Source organism: Triturus cristatus, chromosome 2_1, assembly GCF_964204655.1.
Source record: "Triturus cristatus chromosome 2_1, aTriCri1.1, whole genome shotgun sequence".
In the NCBI taxonomy this organism is placed as follows: domain Eukaryota; kingdom Metazoa; phylum Chordata; class Amphibia; order Caudata; family Salamandridae; genus Triturus; species Triturus cristatus.
In genome coordinates, this window is record NC_140581.1 from 423139766 (window position 1) to 423159823 (window position 20058).

The 20058-nt window shown below is 42.9% G+C and overlaps 1 protein-coding gene across 1 annotated transcript in view; it reads right to left on the bottom strand.

Moving 5' to 3' along the window:
* Positions 1–218: 218 nt before the first annotated feature.
* SGTB (small glutamine rich tetratricopeptide repeat co-chaperone beta) overlaps positions 219–20058 on the bottom strand; it is a 143329-nt gene continuing 123489 nt past the window's right edge. The window contains exons 11-12 of the mRNA XM_085631826.1: positions 3364–3512; positions 219–2224 (exon numbers count right to left, since the gene is read on the bottom strand). Coding sequence (XP_085487952.1) covers positions 3401–3512 — 112 coding nt within the window. The 3' untranslated portion in view covers positions 219–2224; positions 3364–3400. The remainder of the gene's footprint in view (positions 2225–3363; positions 3513–20058) is intronic.

Sequence of the window (20058 nt, forward strand, 5' to 3'; positions counted from 1 at the left end):
GAGGGCAGGAAGAATGTAAGAACAATACCGTAGCAAGAGCCCTGCACACAGCCACATCTTTCTGATCGGGATAGTGTAGAAAGTTAACAAGTATATTTCACATTCGAGGCCTGGCTGAAACATACAACCATAGTTTGAAATTAAAAAAACATGTTTTGATAAACAGTGCACGAAAAAGGGAAATTATAACATTCACTCAAGTAAATGGAACAGTAATTCAGATCAACAAGAGAGGATAAGGTCCTTTTACTGATAGGATATAGTCACAGTCTCTTATTATAGGCTGAGAGACCCTTTCATTGTATCAGTTCACCACGTTGGGTGGTGCGTGTAAGATTTCTCTGTCCAATTTCACAGGCCTCGGGTAAACACCAGGAGTCAATGCATGAGCATCATCGGTCAGTTGTTTCGATTTGCGATCTCATCTTCAACACTTACCCCATGGCCCTTCCATAAAGCTGTGAGATGCAATCTGAGTGATTGACTGAGTTATTCACATGGACCATACTAGGGTATTATAAAGATGATTATTACAGTTGTTTTGGTCACTACTGGTCCATTAACCAAGAGGCAAAATTGTAATTCAAGCGATGATACTCTGTTTTGAAGGCTTCTTCACTTTTTCTAGATCTTTAATAAGTTACTCTACCCAGATTCTAATAAGACACACACTGTATTATTTTCCTATTCTGGGATGCTTAACCTACTAGCCAATTTTAGGTCGTGAGACCATATAAGACCATTGCTCACTTTATGTTTGAACCAGACAGACATTGATTCAACAGGGCATCCTTTGGTTCTCTCATCGTGATTTTGGATACAATTAGGAACACTAATTTATTTCCATAAACAACCATGGTGTGTTCTTTAATGCCTGAGATCAAAGCCTTGGATGTCTTAGATTTCATGATGCTGTCATCCGGTATTTCTAAGGTTAGATACTAAACTGAATACTCTTCATCTTGTGGCCTTGGCCTCGCATCCTAGCTAGGAACTGGGCTCCTTTGTTTCCCAGTTACCTGGCTTGGCTCTTACTGCATGGCATCACAGAGATCCCTATTGCCATATTGATTTAGTTTCAAAATTAGGTCTTTATTAGCTTGGCCAGAGCTGATAACTATCTTTATAAAGTCTGGATAGGTAACTTTTACCTGAGATTTAGTTTGGGTGCAGCATCTGGTTGCCCGTATATAGTGCTCTGCGCCTCTTCTTCCAGAATTCTTTCATTTTGTGAAACTCTAAAACTAGACACTGAAATCTCAGAGTGCAAATCCTACCTGTAGAACAGGGAGATGCTCCAGGTGGAACAATTGGATTTTCTAAAGATTGTTCCATCTGCCTGAATCACATAGCTTAAAAAGTCTCAAGGGAGTTCACACGGCCAAGTATGGTGACACCAACATAACGTTACAGTACTTTGAACCAGAATTCCAATGAGAATAAGGCATTTCAACAGAAATTAATAACCTCACATAAGAAGGAAGTCACTATATTCCATCAAATCAAATTTGAATTTTTTTAACAATGGTGGCTAGCGGAATAATATTTATGCAGTACATGTCACCAGTAACAACTTTAAATCCGAGTTAAGCTCCATGCATCTAGCATTTCTTAAATTCAAACACTGCTGCATGCTAGCAGTGAGGATGTAGACGTTCAGCATACAACAAATTACCACTGGCTATCTTCAGAAGTGCCATAAATTCCTTCTCGTAGACCAGATTTTACATACAGAAAGCTTATTTTAGTATAGACTTAGCTTAATGTTACTTTGCTAGGCACACTGTATGTCCGTTACTCTATAACAGGTAGTCAATAGATTCAACAGTTCATGTCTTCAGTTTATTTAAAGGTCTGTACGGGAGACAAACAAGTCTACTGAATGTAACTGACTTCTAAAGCAAGTTACTCAGTACCAACTAACATGGTTTCGGTGCAAAGTGAAGAGTGCCTAATGTGCAGCGTATTCCCCGAAACCAGATGGTTTACATGTAAGATGGGAAGACAAATGAGTTCAGTTCATTTTCACACTTTCATTCACATTCCAGGACTCTGAATATAGGATCAGACTTGAAATGTCTTCATAAGAATGTTGAAAGCGAAGTAAGTATGGCAAGCCCTGCCATGCTCAACTCTACCCTGTACGGTTGACTCAAAAGGAATCTTCTGCCAGAAGCAACCAAGCACTGTTCCTTGGACTGCCAATGTCCACTTCAACCTGCCCCTGAAAATGAAACAGAGACACATTTTCCATCGTAAAATAAACTGTACTCAAGGGTGAGTTTTGGTTTCCAAATATAGCAATGTTCAGTAAATTAACAGAATTGTTCTGTGTGAAATCTTCTGCTGCACATGGGATTTACGTCACTTAATGGAAGATAAAGAAATAAAGATGTTAAGGCTTATAAAGTGTTTTGCTTGAAAGACATGATAACCTTAAGGTTTAAATAGAAAGTCTTTGTATGCCTTAAATTAAAAAAATATTAGTTGCACCAAGAAAAGTGGTTTTGAGCTGACCAAATGGTAGGCACTGCTCTTAGATTTATAATGGTAAATAGGGTTCCTAAGCAGCTGGCTTGTTCCTCTCCATGTGACCAGCCTCCCAAGTTTTGAAAGTTGCCCTGGAAAGTTTGGCAACCAAGTGATCTATTATGAAGTGCATTGTGAGTTGTTTCCAAGTTAATGGCCCCATATTATAAAGAGGCTTGGGCTTATTGTGTGTTGAAATAATGTTTTATTGTGAACAGTCCCCCATTTTTAAATAAATGGGGTCAGCTGAAGTGTTTCACCCGGGAACACCCGGGTTGGGGGTGGTTTTGGGGGTTGGAGGTCGTGGTAGTTTTCAGGGCTGGGGTGGGGACAGGAAAGGGGCAGTTGGGCTGGGGTGGGGGTAGTTGGGGTTCGGTTTTAGGGGTAGGAGCTTGTTTTAGGACTCAGGGAGGGGGCTGGGGTCGGAGTAGTTTTAAGGGGGCTGCGTTGTAGGGCTCATGGTAGGAGACAGGTTAGGGGCAGTTTTCAGGTCGAGGGGGCAGTTGGGCTGGGGTAGGCGAGAAGTAGGTATTTTAAGTTTAGGGTATCTTTAGGGTTTAGGGCAGAAGGGCAGGAGTGTGATCTTCACCACACATGCCCATTTACCAAACATGTTTTTACCACAAAATTGCCTGGTAAAGGCATGCGTGGTAAAGACGTGGTCGGGGTTTAGACCATGTGGTTAAGGCATGAGCTATTAAGGAATGCGTTTTTCGATTACACAACCGTTTCACGCGGGTTGAGTAAGCTCATAAGCTTTCCCAAAGCAGTACGGAGTGGTGAACCTCTGCCCATGAAGCCTAGCACAAAAATGACACTAAATACAGTACTCACCTTGAAGAGTCGTATCATCACAACTTCCCTCTTCGTGTCAGGAATGCTCTTCGGCACTGCCGCTGAAAGATCGGCTCCGAACATGATTCCTCAACTGCTCCACGAGTTCTGGGTTCTGCTGCTGTATCTGCTGTGCAAACTGCTGCCCACTGCAAAGAAGATGTTCGCAGCAATCAGCAACTGCAAACAGAACCAGGCTGTGCACAGTTCATGAACATTACAACACAAGAATCAATGGAAAAAGTAGAACTTGTGAGAGCAAAACCAGAATTAACTTTTGTAAATGGAATCTTTTACTTTCGCAAACATTTACTAAACCAAGATTAGAAACTTACCTCTGTTTGACCCAACGCTTGCCTCATCAGTGATCTTTGAATCCTGTCTGTTTTACAAGTATTTCTTTGTATTTCATGATGCCAACTACCTTACTTTGTAGTGTTAAGGCAGCAAATATGATTTCAATGATTCAGGTCACATTTACCAATCAGCACTTTCCTATTTATCTGACCAGGAGCATTGGAGCAATGCACCTTGCACAACCTTCTTTTACTAAGAACAGGCAAGGGATACAGCCATAAAAAACACTCAACATTAACGTCGTGCCTCATGTAATACTCACCATGCATGCAAATGATCTAGTCCAGGGGTCTCCAACCGGTCGATCGCGAGCTACCGGTAGCTCGCCGACCCTCTGAGAGTAGCTCGCGCTGCTATTTAATTATTGAGACGTCATTAAGAATTTTATTTTGTATCCCGTCATTTTCTTTCACAAATATCAGCCCTGGCCCGCCCTCACACACACCAGCTGCTCTAATTGGCTGAAGTGAGCTTAGCTGGGGCTGGGCGGGCTGAAGAACGTAACGTTATTCCTCCTAGTCACGCGCCACCTGCCTTTTCCAGGCTGGCATCGCGCTTCGCATTTGTTTTCTATTTGGGCCTCCCGGAACAGCTGTGAGTTAAGTGGGCCCCTGACCGAGCAGTAGCAGAGTCGGTAACATCGAGCAGCTATAAGGTAAGTGGGACCCTGACCGAGCAGGCACTGGGCTGATATCGCGGTGGCAATCGATGTGAAAATGTAAGCTTCTTGCCTGCACTAATGCACTTTCACTGACTTTACTGCGCAATGGCAAAAGAAAGTGTGGTAGTCAGTGAAAGCAGATTAGTCCGTTAAAGTGCATGCAAGTACCTTTTATTTTAACAGCGGCTGCCACCACAGTAGAAAACTGTCCAGTTAATATAATTTTATTGAAGATAGCCATGAGATGGTTGGCAATAACCTCAGGGGCCAGGGGCATGATGGAAGCAGAGCAAGGTGAAAAGGTGAGCCTGACCTCGTGACTTTAATCAGGTTAATTACTTGCTCTTTGGTCAGTGGGTAAACTCCGAAACCGTGGGGTTAGAGTTATATAATGGCTCAAGTTGATTTCTTCAACTGAAAGCGTAGAGGATTAGGAGACCTTGGTAAAAATGTGTTCCACTTTGGTTTGAAAGCGAGAAGCAAAGGTTACAAAAAGAGGAACTGGCTTCGGATATATTATTTGAGGGAACATTAGAAAGCTTTTTCACCGTCAGGAATAATACTTTAAATGAATTTTTTGCTGGCTCTTTCCTGAATGAAACAACAAGATTTCTCTTACCTTATCAAAGCTTTATATGCTGTGATCTCCTTTTTGTATTTTACTTTACATATGCAGTAGGAATAAAGTGCAGTGGCAGCCAACGTTAACAGCAAATTTCCTTACAGGCACTGACCGTTACCACGGTGGCAGCCATCGTTAAGAGCTTGCCTGCACTGCACAGCTTTAAATTCATGCAAAGGCAAATATATAGCGCGGTGTTGTAATCAGTGAAAGCATTTCACTTATTACTACACCGCGCTATATATTTGGCTTTTTATGACTGTGCCAGCTGTTAGCAGGCCTGGTTTAGACTAGCAAGCATGGACCTTTGATTTAACAGGATTTCACTGATTTCTACACTCTGCTATATATTTGTCTTTGCATGACTGTGAAAGCAGTTCAGACTCGGAGCATGCACGGACCTTTGATTTTAGCATCGGCTGCCACCATGCTTTACATTTGCCTTAACAGTAATAAAGCACAGCGGCAGCTGACATTCAAATTAAAAGTCCATGCATGTACTGTGCTGCTAGGGTGGCGCGACCTATGCCACCGGGTGCTAACTTCATGTGGGGCGCCAAAATGATAGAAAAGCACCTACTACTGGTTTCCTGGCCTCCAACAAATTCCAGCCAATAATAAAAATGTCAAACTGGGTTATGAATGTACTTCCTGGAAACGGAGAGAGATCGTTTGTGTAATAATCTGTAAACTTGCAAAGGAAGTTTTTACTCAGCATAAGGTAGCACAGAGGGTTACTATGCCTGCTGCAAAGAAGGTGCAGATCACAAAGTGCATATATAAAATGTAAATAGGTCAGTGGGTTACTACTTTTGTTAGAGAGACCATATTGTTGCAAGCTCTTTAGGAGTTAAAATCCTAATGTAGAACAGTGAGCAAGTAATTTATCAAAGGGCTGAATGAAAACTGCAAGGTATAGGCTGGCTCCTGGGCCGTTATGATTTCCCCCAGCAGTTGCAAAATAGGTTCATTTGGGTGGAAATCAATTCCTATTAGAATCCCCCAACCATGGTGTTAGGTTTTAAATTCTGTGTTTCTGCCTCTCCTGACCAAGCACTCTTAAACGATCCTGTCTACCTGTATGGATGACCTGTGGCTCCTATACCTTCTTGTCCCCTGTCTTATGTAACATTTCACTGATTGATTGTCTCTGTGTAATTTGTGTGATGTACTGATGTTATGACACCTTACTCTGGTTGGTAGGAGTGGCGCTATAAAACTAATTAAAATAAATGCATCTGGGAGAGAGTGTTATGGAGGCTTGAGGGGGACTGTTAAAGTATGGTTATGAAGGAATCCGTAGCAGAGGTGGTCACTGGGGGGGGTCACAAGCATTGTTGCACTGGCCGCCACCAGCGCTAAAGGCGGCTCTTGCTACTGTGTTTTACATCTTCCTGCCTTTAATAAAGCACAGTGGCAGCCAGCATAAAAATCAAAGGTGCTTGCCTGCACTGAACTGGTGTCAGTCATGCAAAGGCAAATATATAGCCCAGTGTAGCAATCAGTGAAAGCCTTTCACTGATTACTACACTGCGCTATATATTTGCCTTTGTGTAGTAGAGTGAAAGCAGTTCAGAGCATGCAAGGATCTTGGATTCTAACGTCGCTGCCTGCCACCGCACTTTACATCCTCATTCAATAGTAAAGCGCGGTGGCAGCCGAGGTTGAAATCAAAGGGCCTCACATGCACTGAGCCGCATTTTTGTAATTAATATGAGGTGCACTTTGAAAATGAAGGTCAGACTGGGGCCAACTAGAACAGTACTCGCACCTTCAGCATTACTGAAAGTACATGTTTTTGAAAAAGATAGGTCTGTACCTCTTCCTTTGCAAATGTTTCTTCTGCTACACGTGTCAACAGGCAGAAGCAGGGCATTGTCACAATTCAAAGAATGAGTCCCTTTGATGGGTTTTGTCTTTTTCTTCTCTGCGTTTTCAATGCCAGACTGCAAAGTTGCAAAATTCAAGCCACAGAAAGGGAGAATGTCAGAAGGGAAAATACATTTATACTTCCCAATCTCCCACATTTGCAGTAAGGCACCAGCTCTCAGGAATGAGTTTATGTAGGTAGGAGACCCATCAAACATTTTGTTAGAGGTGGGCTAACCAAAAACTTAACAGGTAGAGCAGAAGGGTTTTTGAGTTGATGATAAGTAAAATACATTCAAATATGCACTGGCGCCCCTTGAAATTTTGAGCAGGTGCAGCACTATGACAAGGATTGTACACAGAGTCACAGACAGATTGATGCACACACATTCAAAAAAACTTTTTGGAAGAAGTTGAAACGTGTGTGCCTTAAGGGTATGTAGCGATTGCGCACAGTGGGCAGCTATAGTGTTAGTGAATGACTTTGGAGAAAATGGGTATGTGATTAGTGTAGGACAGGACGGCGCAGAGAGAATGCTGCCATCTGAAATCTGTGCAGTGCAGCACAAAGTGTGAGAACATAATTGAGTTAAACGAAAACTAGACTGCAAAGTGAACGATTGTAAAGTAGACTACATTTTGATGAGATAAAAAGCTGCCAAGAGAGTGAAGTTGGATTACTGGAAGTAGAAGGCTGGGCAGAGAGTGCAAGGCTTAGCAGACAGTGTGTTGCTGAACAGAGTGAAGAACTATGCATTTTCTGAAAATGGACTATGCAGAGTTGAAGCATGTGTTATAATTGAGTGAAGTGCATTATATATCAGGGGTCGGAAAAATGTGCGAGTTGCTTGGGGTTTAGTAGCTCACAACGATTTTCACTGACCAGAAGTAGCTCTCACTACACAAAAGGTTGGAGACCCCTGCCCTAAAGCTTTATGAAACATAACGCATAATTGTCCAATATAAGCCATTGCACCGAGCCACTATGATTATAGTGTACATGGGCTTCTCCTAAAAACTGCTGTATGGACTTCAATACATTCAGAACTAAGTGTCCCATCTAAAATCGAATCACAACCTCAGGGACCATACCTAAACAAACTTCATTTCACCAATGTCAAAAACTCTGTCAACAAATGTAGGGGCATATCATCAACAACCGGCGATAATTAACGCTAAACGCACTTAGCGCTAGGATGATTATCGCCGGCTAACGCCAAATTTTATCGCTGAGATAGCGTGCTATCAGCAACGCTTATCTCAACAGCGATAAAATTCCAGGCGCAAGCTGCCAAATGTGCGATTATTGCTGTAAATCCAGCGATAATCGCACAACATTTGGCGATAGCTTGTCGATAGGGCAGGGTGGACTTAGCCATTATATCCACCTTCCATTGGATATAATGGCTAAGTCAACCTGAAAGCAGGCGTAAGGAAAGTAGAGATAACCGCGGTTGGCGCTACTTTTCTCATCGCTTTGCTTGTTAGCGTGCCCATTGATAATTGGAGAAATGTCGGTTAGCGACATTTCTCCAGTTATTTTGGGACGGAACGCCCACTTTGCATCTCATTAGAGATGCAAAGCTGGGCGTTACGGAAAAGGGCGCTAAGGCAAGGATTCACGCGATAGTGTGACCTTGCTGATAAAGCGATAAAATTATCGCCGCTTTTCGGCCGAAAATGGCTGCAAAAGCGGCGATCATTTTATAGCGCCGCCTTGTTGATATGCCTCGTAGTCTGTGTATCTGGCTCCCACTACATGCACACTACGGTGGCATGTTATCTCGTGCAAGTTCGATAGAGTCAGTTTGATCTCACCACGATGAACCAAATTAACACAGGGTAGGAGGACAACCCGAGTATAGTGTCTGCTATTGTGCAGTCCTCCCATGACTTCTTAATATCACAGAAAACCATCTACAGTTCATGAAGAGAATGTGCACAAACACTTTCAGCAATGAACACAATGCGTTTTAGATACGAAGCAGTAGACACCTCCACATAATAATATCAGTTTTAAGATTTGCTTTTTATAGTATTTTGGCAACATATGTTCGAAAGATCCCTACAGTGGCATCCAAACTAATTAAATATAGCTACATAACTACAGATGTTTGTTTACTAAAGATCAGAACACAGATGTAGGAATATGAGTTTTAGGCTGCAGGTTTTACTTGCAAGACAGAAATATTATACATCCAGGTTTAGTCATATAATTCTCTTAAATATGAACATTTCTGAAATCTACTAGCATACTTCATAATATATTGTTATAAAAATTGTACAAAAGTACACATTCAAAATATACATTAAATAATAATTAATTTATAGTATATAGAATTTGTGATGTGAGGTGTTACTGACCTCCCACAAGGTCCAACCAATATGTTGCAAAAAGGTGAATTGGATTCTGGTGGGGAATCCTTGACTCAGCTTTGGTAACTTTGCACAAGCTGTGAGGCCTTCTTATGAGAAAATGTAATTGTTATATGGGCAACAACAAGCCATTACAACAACAGACTAGGCACACAGATTGGGTATAGACTCCTCTCACAGCTCGAGGCACCGGAACTCTAGGATTTCAGTGGCCAATTTGACATACTGAGCTATATGGGGTTTTGATGTCTGAGCTGATCCTGTTGCTCAGTTAGAAGGTCCGGCTTTAGCAACAGTTTCTCATATGGGGTGACTGACCTCTCCAGGTGCAAGGAATACCAGGGTTGAGTGACCCGGGTTGGAGCCACTAGGATCAGTATCATGGATACTTGCGTTATCTTCCTCACAATGTAAGCAATGCCCAGAACTGTCATGTGGTAGAGGTGGTTTTTGCCTCTCTGTGAGTGAGGTGTCTGTGGTAATGGTCACCTGCAGAAGGGGGGGGTCGAGGAAAGGCCTGCCGAGCAACAAGTTAGTGCTGTTCCTCAATAGGAGCTCGCACAGAGTTTTGACCTTTGCCATTGACCCCCTGCTTGAGGCCAACCTCCCATGGCACTCTTCAAGTGAATACATGTGCAGCCTGATTTGTGACATTATGGCAGTGTAAGAAGACATCATCCCCAACAGAATATCTGGCATTTCAAAGAAGGGCTTTACAACGCATGTTTTTACCTCATGTAGGAGGCAGCCAATGAGAGCGCTCGCTCCTACAGGAGCCATACTCCTGTTGGAACGAGTTGGCCCAAGTGGAAAAAAGCCCTCTGGGTCAATGTGAACACTCTATTTTGTTAAATTGGGTTTAGGGGCTCTCATGAGAGTCCCTCCAACAGATATCCAAATATTTTTTATCCCTAATTTCTCAAAAACTACTGACCTGATTTATACTAAATGACAAAAAACACTCTTTCTGGACCAAGATTTTGTTTCCTGACAAATTTGGTGTAATTCCGTTCAGCGGTTTTTGAGGTAGCACGTCTTAAATATGTCTATGGAAAAATGCATTGGGATTTTGTGTTTTGGGACTCCCCTTTTTCTTAGCCCCCACCTGACGGGCCACCCCGAAACCTTCCATGCACAAACCAGTCAAATAGTAGCACCATTTTGGAAAGAATTGTTGACATTTGTGAAATTGTACCAAGTTATTATCAACACCAAAAATAAGAGTCCTATGAAAAAGCAATCTTAACTATAACAACTTAGTGGTTAGTGACCGCCACTAGGTTATATATATATATATCTATATATCTATATACATATATATATATATCTCGCTCTCTCTCTCTATATATATATATATATATATATATATATATATATATATATATATATATATAGAGAGAGATATAGATATATATATACACGCCCGCCGGCTGTTCACCGCAAGGAGCAGGAGCTCTATATACAACTGAAGAGAATTCATGGAACAGGTAGGCGAGCGCCTAACTACGCTAAACGAAACAGTAAGCTGTCCATAAACTGCACGGATCGTAACTATCGAGGGTACGACCTAGGTCCCGGTCACGCCAAGGTACGCTGAGTAAACTCATTACACATGCCGGATGCCGGATGTAAGGGGAACTGATTGCCGGTTCGAAATTTACGGAGTTTGAGAAAAAATGGCAACGGAGTTCTTGAAGGGACAGAAGGCATTGGCGAGTCTCATTTTAAAAAAGAACCCAGAGACAGCGGGGACTGCTGGGAACCAACCTGCAGTACTACAGACAGCACTGAGTATCAAACAGAAAGGCAATGTGCCTGAGAGACTGCGCAGGAAAGAGATAAGCAGGTGGTGGGACCTTGAAGTAAACTGGGTCCCTAGAGGATTAAGGATCTTCATTATTCCCACTCTGAATAGCCCTAAACCACAGCTACTCAAAGAGTGGACTGACAACACAAATGCATGTTCCAAAACCATGCTGCATATTCTGATAAAGAACGCCTGGGATGAGCAACAGATTCAATCATGGACAATCTCGACAAAGACACAGATCAAAATGAAGTTAAGAAAGTACTTGCCACCGTGGATGAAGAAGTGAAAGCCTTTAAAAAAGAAGTCATTGAAAGAAAACAAAGAAAATTCCAACGAGATGAGAAGGATTACTGAATAGGGCGGATACTTACCTTAGCGGAGAATTTTGACAAAGCAAGGGCTGACATGACAAGAGATAAAGTACTTGGTATCGCAGACAAAGGAGCGAGTGGCTCCATAACGGATTTGAGCTCTGATAAAGAATCCCTCGACAGCAACTCATCAAACACAGGAGAAATGTTTTCTTTTTCCGAGGAACTTTGCCTCATGCAAAGAAACCAAGAACACTCATTCAGGGGAAAACCAGGAGGAAGAGGCGCCAAAACAAAAGCCAATAAAGACGCCGCCGCAGGGGAAAAGAGCAGCAGTACTGGTGTGGGAACAAGGGGTCAGAATGCGAAGAGGCAGTAATGGATGACGACACACAGCAACTAACGGTAATGAACTTATCAGACCGAGTAATAACTGACATTGAAGAACAAGTCCTTAAACTAGGCCTCTCATTTTGCCATGATGCACAAAAAGACTATGCACAAATATGCATTGATATGTATAAATTTGTACGCAATGTGAAACTGTTCAAATTGCATGCCACACGGAGAAAGGTTAGCAAGATTACTGCTCCCAGATTAGTAGAGAGTAACCCATCTATGCTAGCTATTGAAGACATTGAAACACTAGGGGTATTACATAATCTCCAAGACCAGACACAGGTTACCAATAGTAACATGATCTCTAACCCATTCGACCCAACACACGACGATGAATCATTACGTATACTAGGTATTGAAACAGGGGCACCCAGCCAAACTAACTTTAGAGTAACATCCAGATACATACCACAAACATGTGAAAGACAACATTGACATATTTCATGAAACAGTCAGCGATGATCTGCTGAAACTTGTACACACCAAGCCTAGAATGAAGAATATCTCGAGGGAAAAATGGAACACTATCACTACACTTCAGAAAGATGATAATATTATCAACCACAGCACCGAAACCGCCCTCATCGCCGCCACCGACGACATCAGGACCCTATTGTACAACGGCGAAACAGCGGCCCTCATACTCCTAGACCTCTCGGCCGCCTTCGACACCGTCTGCCACCACACCCTACGCACATGCCTCCACAACGCAGGAATCCGCGACAAAGCCCTGGACTGGATCACCTCCTTCCTCACCGACAGAACCCAGAGTCCGCCTCCTTACATTCCGATCCGAAGCCACCAAGATCACCTGCGGCGTACCCCAAGGATCATCCCTCAGCCCGACCCTTTTCAACGTCTACATGACACCGCTCGCCAACATCATCCGATCGCACGACCTCAACATCGTCTCATACGCTGATGACACCCAGCTGATCCTCTCCCTCACCAAGGCCACCGCCAAAACCAACTTTCACGAAGGAATGAAGGCCGTCACCGAATGGATGAAGAACAGTTGCCTGAAACTGAACTCGAACAAGACAGAGGTCCTCATCCTTGGCTCCACCCCCTCCGCCTGGGACGACTCCTGGTGGCCGGCCTCGCTAGGAGCTGCACCGACACCCACCGACCACGCATGCAACCTGGGGTTCATCCTGGACTCATCACTGTCAATGACTCAGCAAGTCAACGCCGTCTCCTCCTCCTGCTTCAACACCCTCCGTATGCTTCACAAGATCTACAGATGGATCCCTACCGAAACCAGGAGGACGGTCACCCAGGTCCTCGTCAGCAGCAGGCTGTACTACGGCAACGCCCTCTACGCGGGAACCACAGCCAAACTCCAGAAAAGATTTCAACGCATACAGAACACCTCCGCACACCTCGTCCTCGACATCCCCCGCCACAGCCACATCACTGCCTACCTGAGAGACCTGCACTGGCTCCCCGTCAACAAGAGGATCACCTTCAAGCTCCTCACACACACTCACAAAGCACTCCATGACGCCGGACCAACATACCTCAACAAACGACTCACCTTCTACACTCCCAACTGCCAGCTTTGCTCCGCTGACCTAGCCCTCGCCCCCATTCCACGCATCCAACGAATGACTACCGGCGGCAGATCTTTCTCCCACCTCGATGCCAAGACATGGAACACCCTCCCATCCACCTGTGACAGACCCAGGACCCGCTGACCTTCAGGAGACTTCTCAAGACTTGGCTGTTTGAGCAGTAGCAGCCCCCCCCTTAGCGCCTTGAGACCCTCGTGGGTGAGTAGTGCGCTCTACAAATGCTTGATTGATTGATCATCAAACCATCGGATAAGGGGGGCAACATTGTCATAATGGACAGAGACAAATACATACAAGAAGCGCTAAGACAGTTGGGTAACACAACATGTTATGAAAGGGCTGATAAGTCATACCTGGATAGTCTTCAGCATAAGTACCATGATCTCTTGAAGCGGTGGTTTGAGAAAGAGCTCTTGAGCTGGGATGAACGTCAGTTCTTACTTAACGAAACGCCAACGACACCGACCTTCTACATATTACCCAAGGTATAAAAGAACCCAACCAACCCCCCCGGCCATCCTATTGTCCCTCGAAGAATAGTCTACTTGAGAAAACCTCTGTCTTTGTAGACCATTTACTATTCCCCTATGTAAAAGATCTTAGTTTGTATCTAAGAGACACCAAGGATTTTCTACAGAGATTTCCAAAACTTGCACTGGGAAAAGGAATATTGGATGGTCTGCCTTGACGTGGAAAGTCTTTATACGAGCATCAGACACACTGGCGGCCTAAAAGCATGCCAAAACTTTCTCAAAGCCAGGAGTATACATCTTCTAGAACACACACAAATTATTCTTCAAATGATTGAAATTTGTCTCACAGAGAATGTCTTTATATTTAATGGAAGGTGGTATAAACGACTACAGGGCACTTCCATGGGCACCTGCTTTGCCCCCAGCTATGCCAACTTCATGGTGGGCTGGTGGGAGAAGCAGGTGGTATAGGGGAAGACATGGAACCATGGACCAGTAGGATCGGTATGTGCTGCGGTTTATTGACAATGTGTTTTTTGTTTGGGAAGGCAAAGAATGTGATCTGCTTGAGTTTGTCAACAAATTAAATTGCAACAGTATGAACCTGAGTTTTACTATGCAGCACAGCGAGGACACCATTGTTTTTCTTGACCTCAGACTAACCATAAGTGAAGGCAAGCTAGCTACAGATCTTTACAGAAAGGAGACTGCAGGTAACTCGATCCTCCATGTGGCTAGTTGTTATCCCCCCAATTTTAGGTGGAGTATCCCCTATGGAGAGTTTCTCAGAGCCAAACGTAATTGCAGCTCTGAAGCCTCTAATGAAAGAACCAAAAGTGACATGCATAAGAGATTCAGGAACAAATGCTATGCAAAAGTGCTATGAAAGCGGATACCATCAACCAAAATGAAGCATTGTTCCAACTACCTAAAATCCAATGCAGATTAGGTGAAGTGGAAACCCCTGTATGTTTTATAACTATGTACAACACACAGGCAGGTGACCTTAAAACTATGCTGAAGAAAAGGTGGCACATTCTAACCCAAGATCCGATGCTTGAAAAGAAACTAGGGAGGGTACCATCAGTCACTTACAGAAAAAACCTGTCCTTGAAAGTCATACTGGTCAACAGTCACCTACAAACCAGCAAGAAAACTTGGCTGGAACAAAGTGGGGGTTTCACAAATGCAATAAGTGCAAAGCTTGCAGTCACAGTGAGAATGTCAGAGAAGTTACACTTCAAAGGTCCAAGAAACAATGGAAGATTCCTAGACCTATTAACTGTGAGACTGAGTTCGTGGTGTATGCCATTACGTGCCCCTGTGGGAAGTGGTATGTCGGATCAACAACCGTCCCAGTAAAAAAGCAAACTCTTGAGCACAGGCGAGCCATAACAATTCGAGATTTTAGCTACAGCAGAGCTAAAGACTTTAATGAAGCTCACAACAGTGACTGGACGAAGGGCAAATATTTTGGTCTAGATTCAATACCGAAACATCCAAGAGGAGGTACGTGTTCAAGCTTTACGCAGACTCGAATCAGGATTCATTTTGCAGGCAGGCAGCATGTTCCCCAGATGGATGAATAATGATGAGGAGCTTCATGCACAACTATAATCCCTGATGTCCTCCCCAATGCCCGACACCATTAGTTCCACCTAGTGAGAAATTGAAAGTTTTTAAGTATATCACCTGTTTATATTTAATGGTTTCATGCTGTACCCCGCCCAATTTGTGATCGAAATTATTCACCCAATTTGATCCACAGAATGACCAGCAATCATTGATACCATGCATAAATGTCGTATTATATTAGTCTTTGAAATGTGAATTAATGTACAGAGTTCCAGTGAACATGTAATATTTACTGGCTGTTGTTTCTCCTGACAGAGCACTCGGGCATAACAGAAGGAGAGTAGCCACCGTGACACTGTTAAGAGCACCGGAGATTGTAGGACGTTCTCCCGAACTGTCATCTCTCCATTAGCACGAATAATGGGTAGAAGTAGTTTGCACTCACGACCAAATTAATCACCTGTTTGACAGTACTACTGAAATGTGGCACAGTAAATAGATTAGCACCGATATGCTACCATGAGCTCTTCATGCATGAATACAAGGCACAGTCAATTGGTCAAGAGACACACTGCAAGGACTATATAGGGGTACTAAACCAGTAGATTCTTTCCATCCGACTCCCTCTCTACACACCCAATTATCAATGTCAAACTGTATGTGGTAGCTGTAGTGAATAACAGCTCAATATATAGTCATCTAGTTGATACATGCACTCGAGTAATATATGGGTACTAGACCTAAATTAACCTACAACCCTTAAAGCTAACAACTCTACAGGTGAGCAGATCACCATAGTGTACCAAAATGCGACACTTGGGCTATAATCAACTTGCAACCATGGACAATGGATAAATGACACCAAGAAATGTATTACTGGGTGGAGAGGACAGCAAATGAAAACGTCACATTTATTATTTAAAATTCAATAACATTATTGAAGTCTTTTGTTTATGTTTTTTAGCACGCTGCGTCATGCCTGTCACTATCCCTTTAAATGTTTGCCAAACAAACACACCGATTTTCACCCCCACACCGGAGTGGCTTGTTTATTCCTGGTAGCACAAGCGGGCTTACCTTCTGCGTATATATATATATATATATATATATATATATATATATATATATATATATATATATATATATTCACTGAAAAAACCATAGCTTTCATACACGTTATAGTTAGGAATTAGCATTTAAAAAACCTTGCAAATTCACTTAAAAAACCATAGGTTTCACACATGTTATAGTTAGGTGGATATTTCACTCGTAAAAAACCAATGAAATTCCCCCGTTATAGTTAGTTCAGATAACTATAACTCGCGCGCCCGCAATGCACTGCTGATGATGTCACATATTACATCACTCATGACATGGTCAGTGACATCACTCATGACATCACTGATGACATCACTGATGACATCATCCTTGTGATAAGAGTGGCGGTCGCTAGGGGGTCAGGAACTCTCTACCCTGCCCCCTTTTCACGTTCGCCACCTTCCTTTTTCACTCTCGCACTGAAAACAAACCAAAATGGCGGCCGACACTTCCTGATTTCGACCGATTCGAACGTTGACTAACATGTAACCACCAATCAGAATTACGCTCGCGCACGTTAGGGTGCTCGCACGGTGCTCGCACGGTGCGCGCACGGTACGCGCTTGTAGATATTTATATGCTTTTAAATGCTATTTTCTCAGGAACTACTGAACAGATTGACACCAGACCTGCAAAAGGCACTTCCCTGACCTGAGGACTACCTCTCTGCCAAATTTCAAGTAATTCTGTTCAGCCGTTCGGGCTGTACCTTCGACTAAAGGTCCTATGGGAAAATGCATGGGGAAAACGCGTTTTGGGACCCCCCTTTTTTCTCGGCCCCCACTTGACGAATCGCCCCGAGACTTTCAGGGTAGGAGCTGAGCAGAGCGCCCCATTAGTTTTGAAAATTTCATGAGGATTCGTCAACCGGCGCCAAAGGTATTCAAAATAGAATTTTCAGATTTCCTATGGAAACACGTTCCTAACTATAACTATCTACTGGCGACCGCCAGTAGATAATATATATATATATATTACCTACTGGCGGTCGCCAGTAGGTAGATATAGTTAGGACCTATTTTCCATAGGAAATCCGCAACATTCTATTTGGAATAACGTTGGCGCCGATTGACGAATCTTCGTGAAATTTTCCAAACTTTTGGCCAGCTCTGGTTCGCTCCTATCCTGAAAATTTCACGGTGATTCGTCAAGCGGGGGCCGAGAAAAAAGGGGGGTCCCAAAACACGTTTTCCCCATGCATTTTCCCATAGGACCTGTTGATGCAGCTACAGCCCGAACTGCTGAACGGAATTACACCAAATTTGGCAAAGGGGTAGTCCTCAGTTCAGACTCGTGCCTTTTGCTTAAATGGTGTAAATCCGTTCAGTAGTTCCTGAGAAAATTATATATATATATATATTCATTATTATTCTTTTTATTAAGACTATTAAGGTTTTTTGACAAAATAGTGAACCTTAGGCACTAGCCATTTTTCATTTATGTGTACTGTATTATGATACTTGAAAATTCACTAATGAATTTAACATGAATTTCATTTAAAAACAGTTCCAATGTTAACTCAGGGACAACAGTGACTATATGAACTGTTTACTTGTTGTTACTTTTTTATTTCTATTTTTAGTAAAGTTGTTGGAGTCTATCTTCTAAAAAACTAGGATGCACAGCAGCACTAAGCACCAATGCATATACTTCTTTTATGTCTATTGTTATGTAACAGGAACTACTTGAAATAATGAAACAACTTCCTGGTTCTTTGTAATGACTCACTGACGAAGACCGTGGTGTCGAAACGCGTCTGAGTCACCAATTACTAAAAACTTCTCTAAGGAAAACTTGTGTGCGACTGTTTTTTCGCTTGGAAATTGTGCGAAAAATATCTTGTTTAATATATAGATATATATATATATTCAAAGCAGGCGCGCTTCTGCAAAAAGCGCGACACGGGCCACACCAGTAGTGCTCAATCAGGTTTTTAATTCGAAGAAACAACAGGCATAACGCGTTTTGAGTTCACCACTCTTAATCATATGCCAATAGCTATGGTCTCAGCGGGTTCGTTGGATTTTAAATATAACGTAACTTATAAAACATAGAGAAAGGACAACAGTCCATCTTTCCAGTTCTTAAAGGGGCAGTTATTCTTCCAAATAATATTCGTTTTTCAATGTCACCATATTCACAAGAGCAGCGAAAATAGTACAAATACTTAGTCTCAGGTTATCAATTAACCCCCAAGTGGTATTAATTCTCGTTATTTTCGTTGCAAAATTTCATCCAAGTGCAGCTCAAAAATGAAGGACTTCTAATCCCAGGATACATTGTAACTGCCCACAGGTTTCACTGGTTCTCCATGTCGATGTTGGCAAAACTGCACGATGTTACACCGTCGACTGAGTGCAAAGCTTGCTTCAAAGGAATAGTTCCATTACTCAGTCACAGTGCTGCAAGGTCAAGTCCCGCTACCACTGAGTTTAAAAATAGCTGTTGTTATTCTTTAAAAGTTTGTTACCTCTGGCACGGATGCAAATCCTGGCTGCTTATGTTCATTCCCCAAGTTTTGCGGCGGGCCTCACAGAGTGGCCCTTTCCATTCAAATCTTCGTTCCTGTTCATTGAAAACAGCCGGAGGGCATTCCACAATAAGCTCCTCGCTTCACCAACAGTCTGACCAAAGGAATGCCACCTCCTAGCGGATCGGGGCCCGTCTATATATATATATATAGATATATTATTTGTCTATCCCTGAACCCTAAAAACCCTTTACCTCTACCCATCCCTGAACCCTAAAATCCCCATACCGCCACTGCCCCAGAACCTTAAACAGCCCTTACCTCCCTTTACGTCTATCTGTCCCTGAACCCTAAAACACCCTTACTTCACTTTACCGCTACTCGCCCTGAACTCTTAAACAAATTGCCACCCTTTACCATTATCCTTACCATTACCCTAAAAATCCCTTATCTCTTTTTACCGTTACCAACCCCTAAAACCTAGAATTCCCTTACTTTCCTTTACCTCTACCTCCTCACTCATACCCACCCCTCAGCCCTTACCCAACCCTAAATGCATAAATCATTCTTTTAAAAAAAATCACATAATTATGCCATTTAAAAAATAAAATACTAACTAGTGTGGTAAACTAAAACAGGGTAATGTACCATAAAGGGACATGCACTGTACTTACCTGCATGGTAACATACTATGGGGTAAAGACTGCATACTTCTCCATCAATTTCATTACTTCCCTTACGGTCCTGTTTGAAAAAGAGGGAGCAAGTTTTGGAATGCTAGCACCCTCATTTGGTTGGGGTATGCCTTTCTGGTGACAGCGTTTAGAGTGGACCCTAGGATAGACTGGCTCTGTTGAGACTGGAGATGGGACTTTTGATTTTTATGGTGAATCCTAACGTGGGGTAAGGACACCACTTTTTAAGTGTGCTCTAGGCAATGTTGTCTACTGCTGCTCTTTATCAGTCAATCATCTAGATATGACAAGACGTGAATGGAGTTTCTGTGCAGACACGGAGTGGTAAGACTTTGCACTGGTAGTGCTGTCCACTTACTACAAAGTCGAGGTACAAGTGGTGAGCAGATGAATGGGGATGTGGAA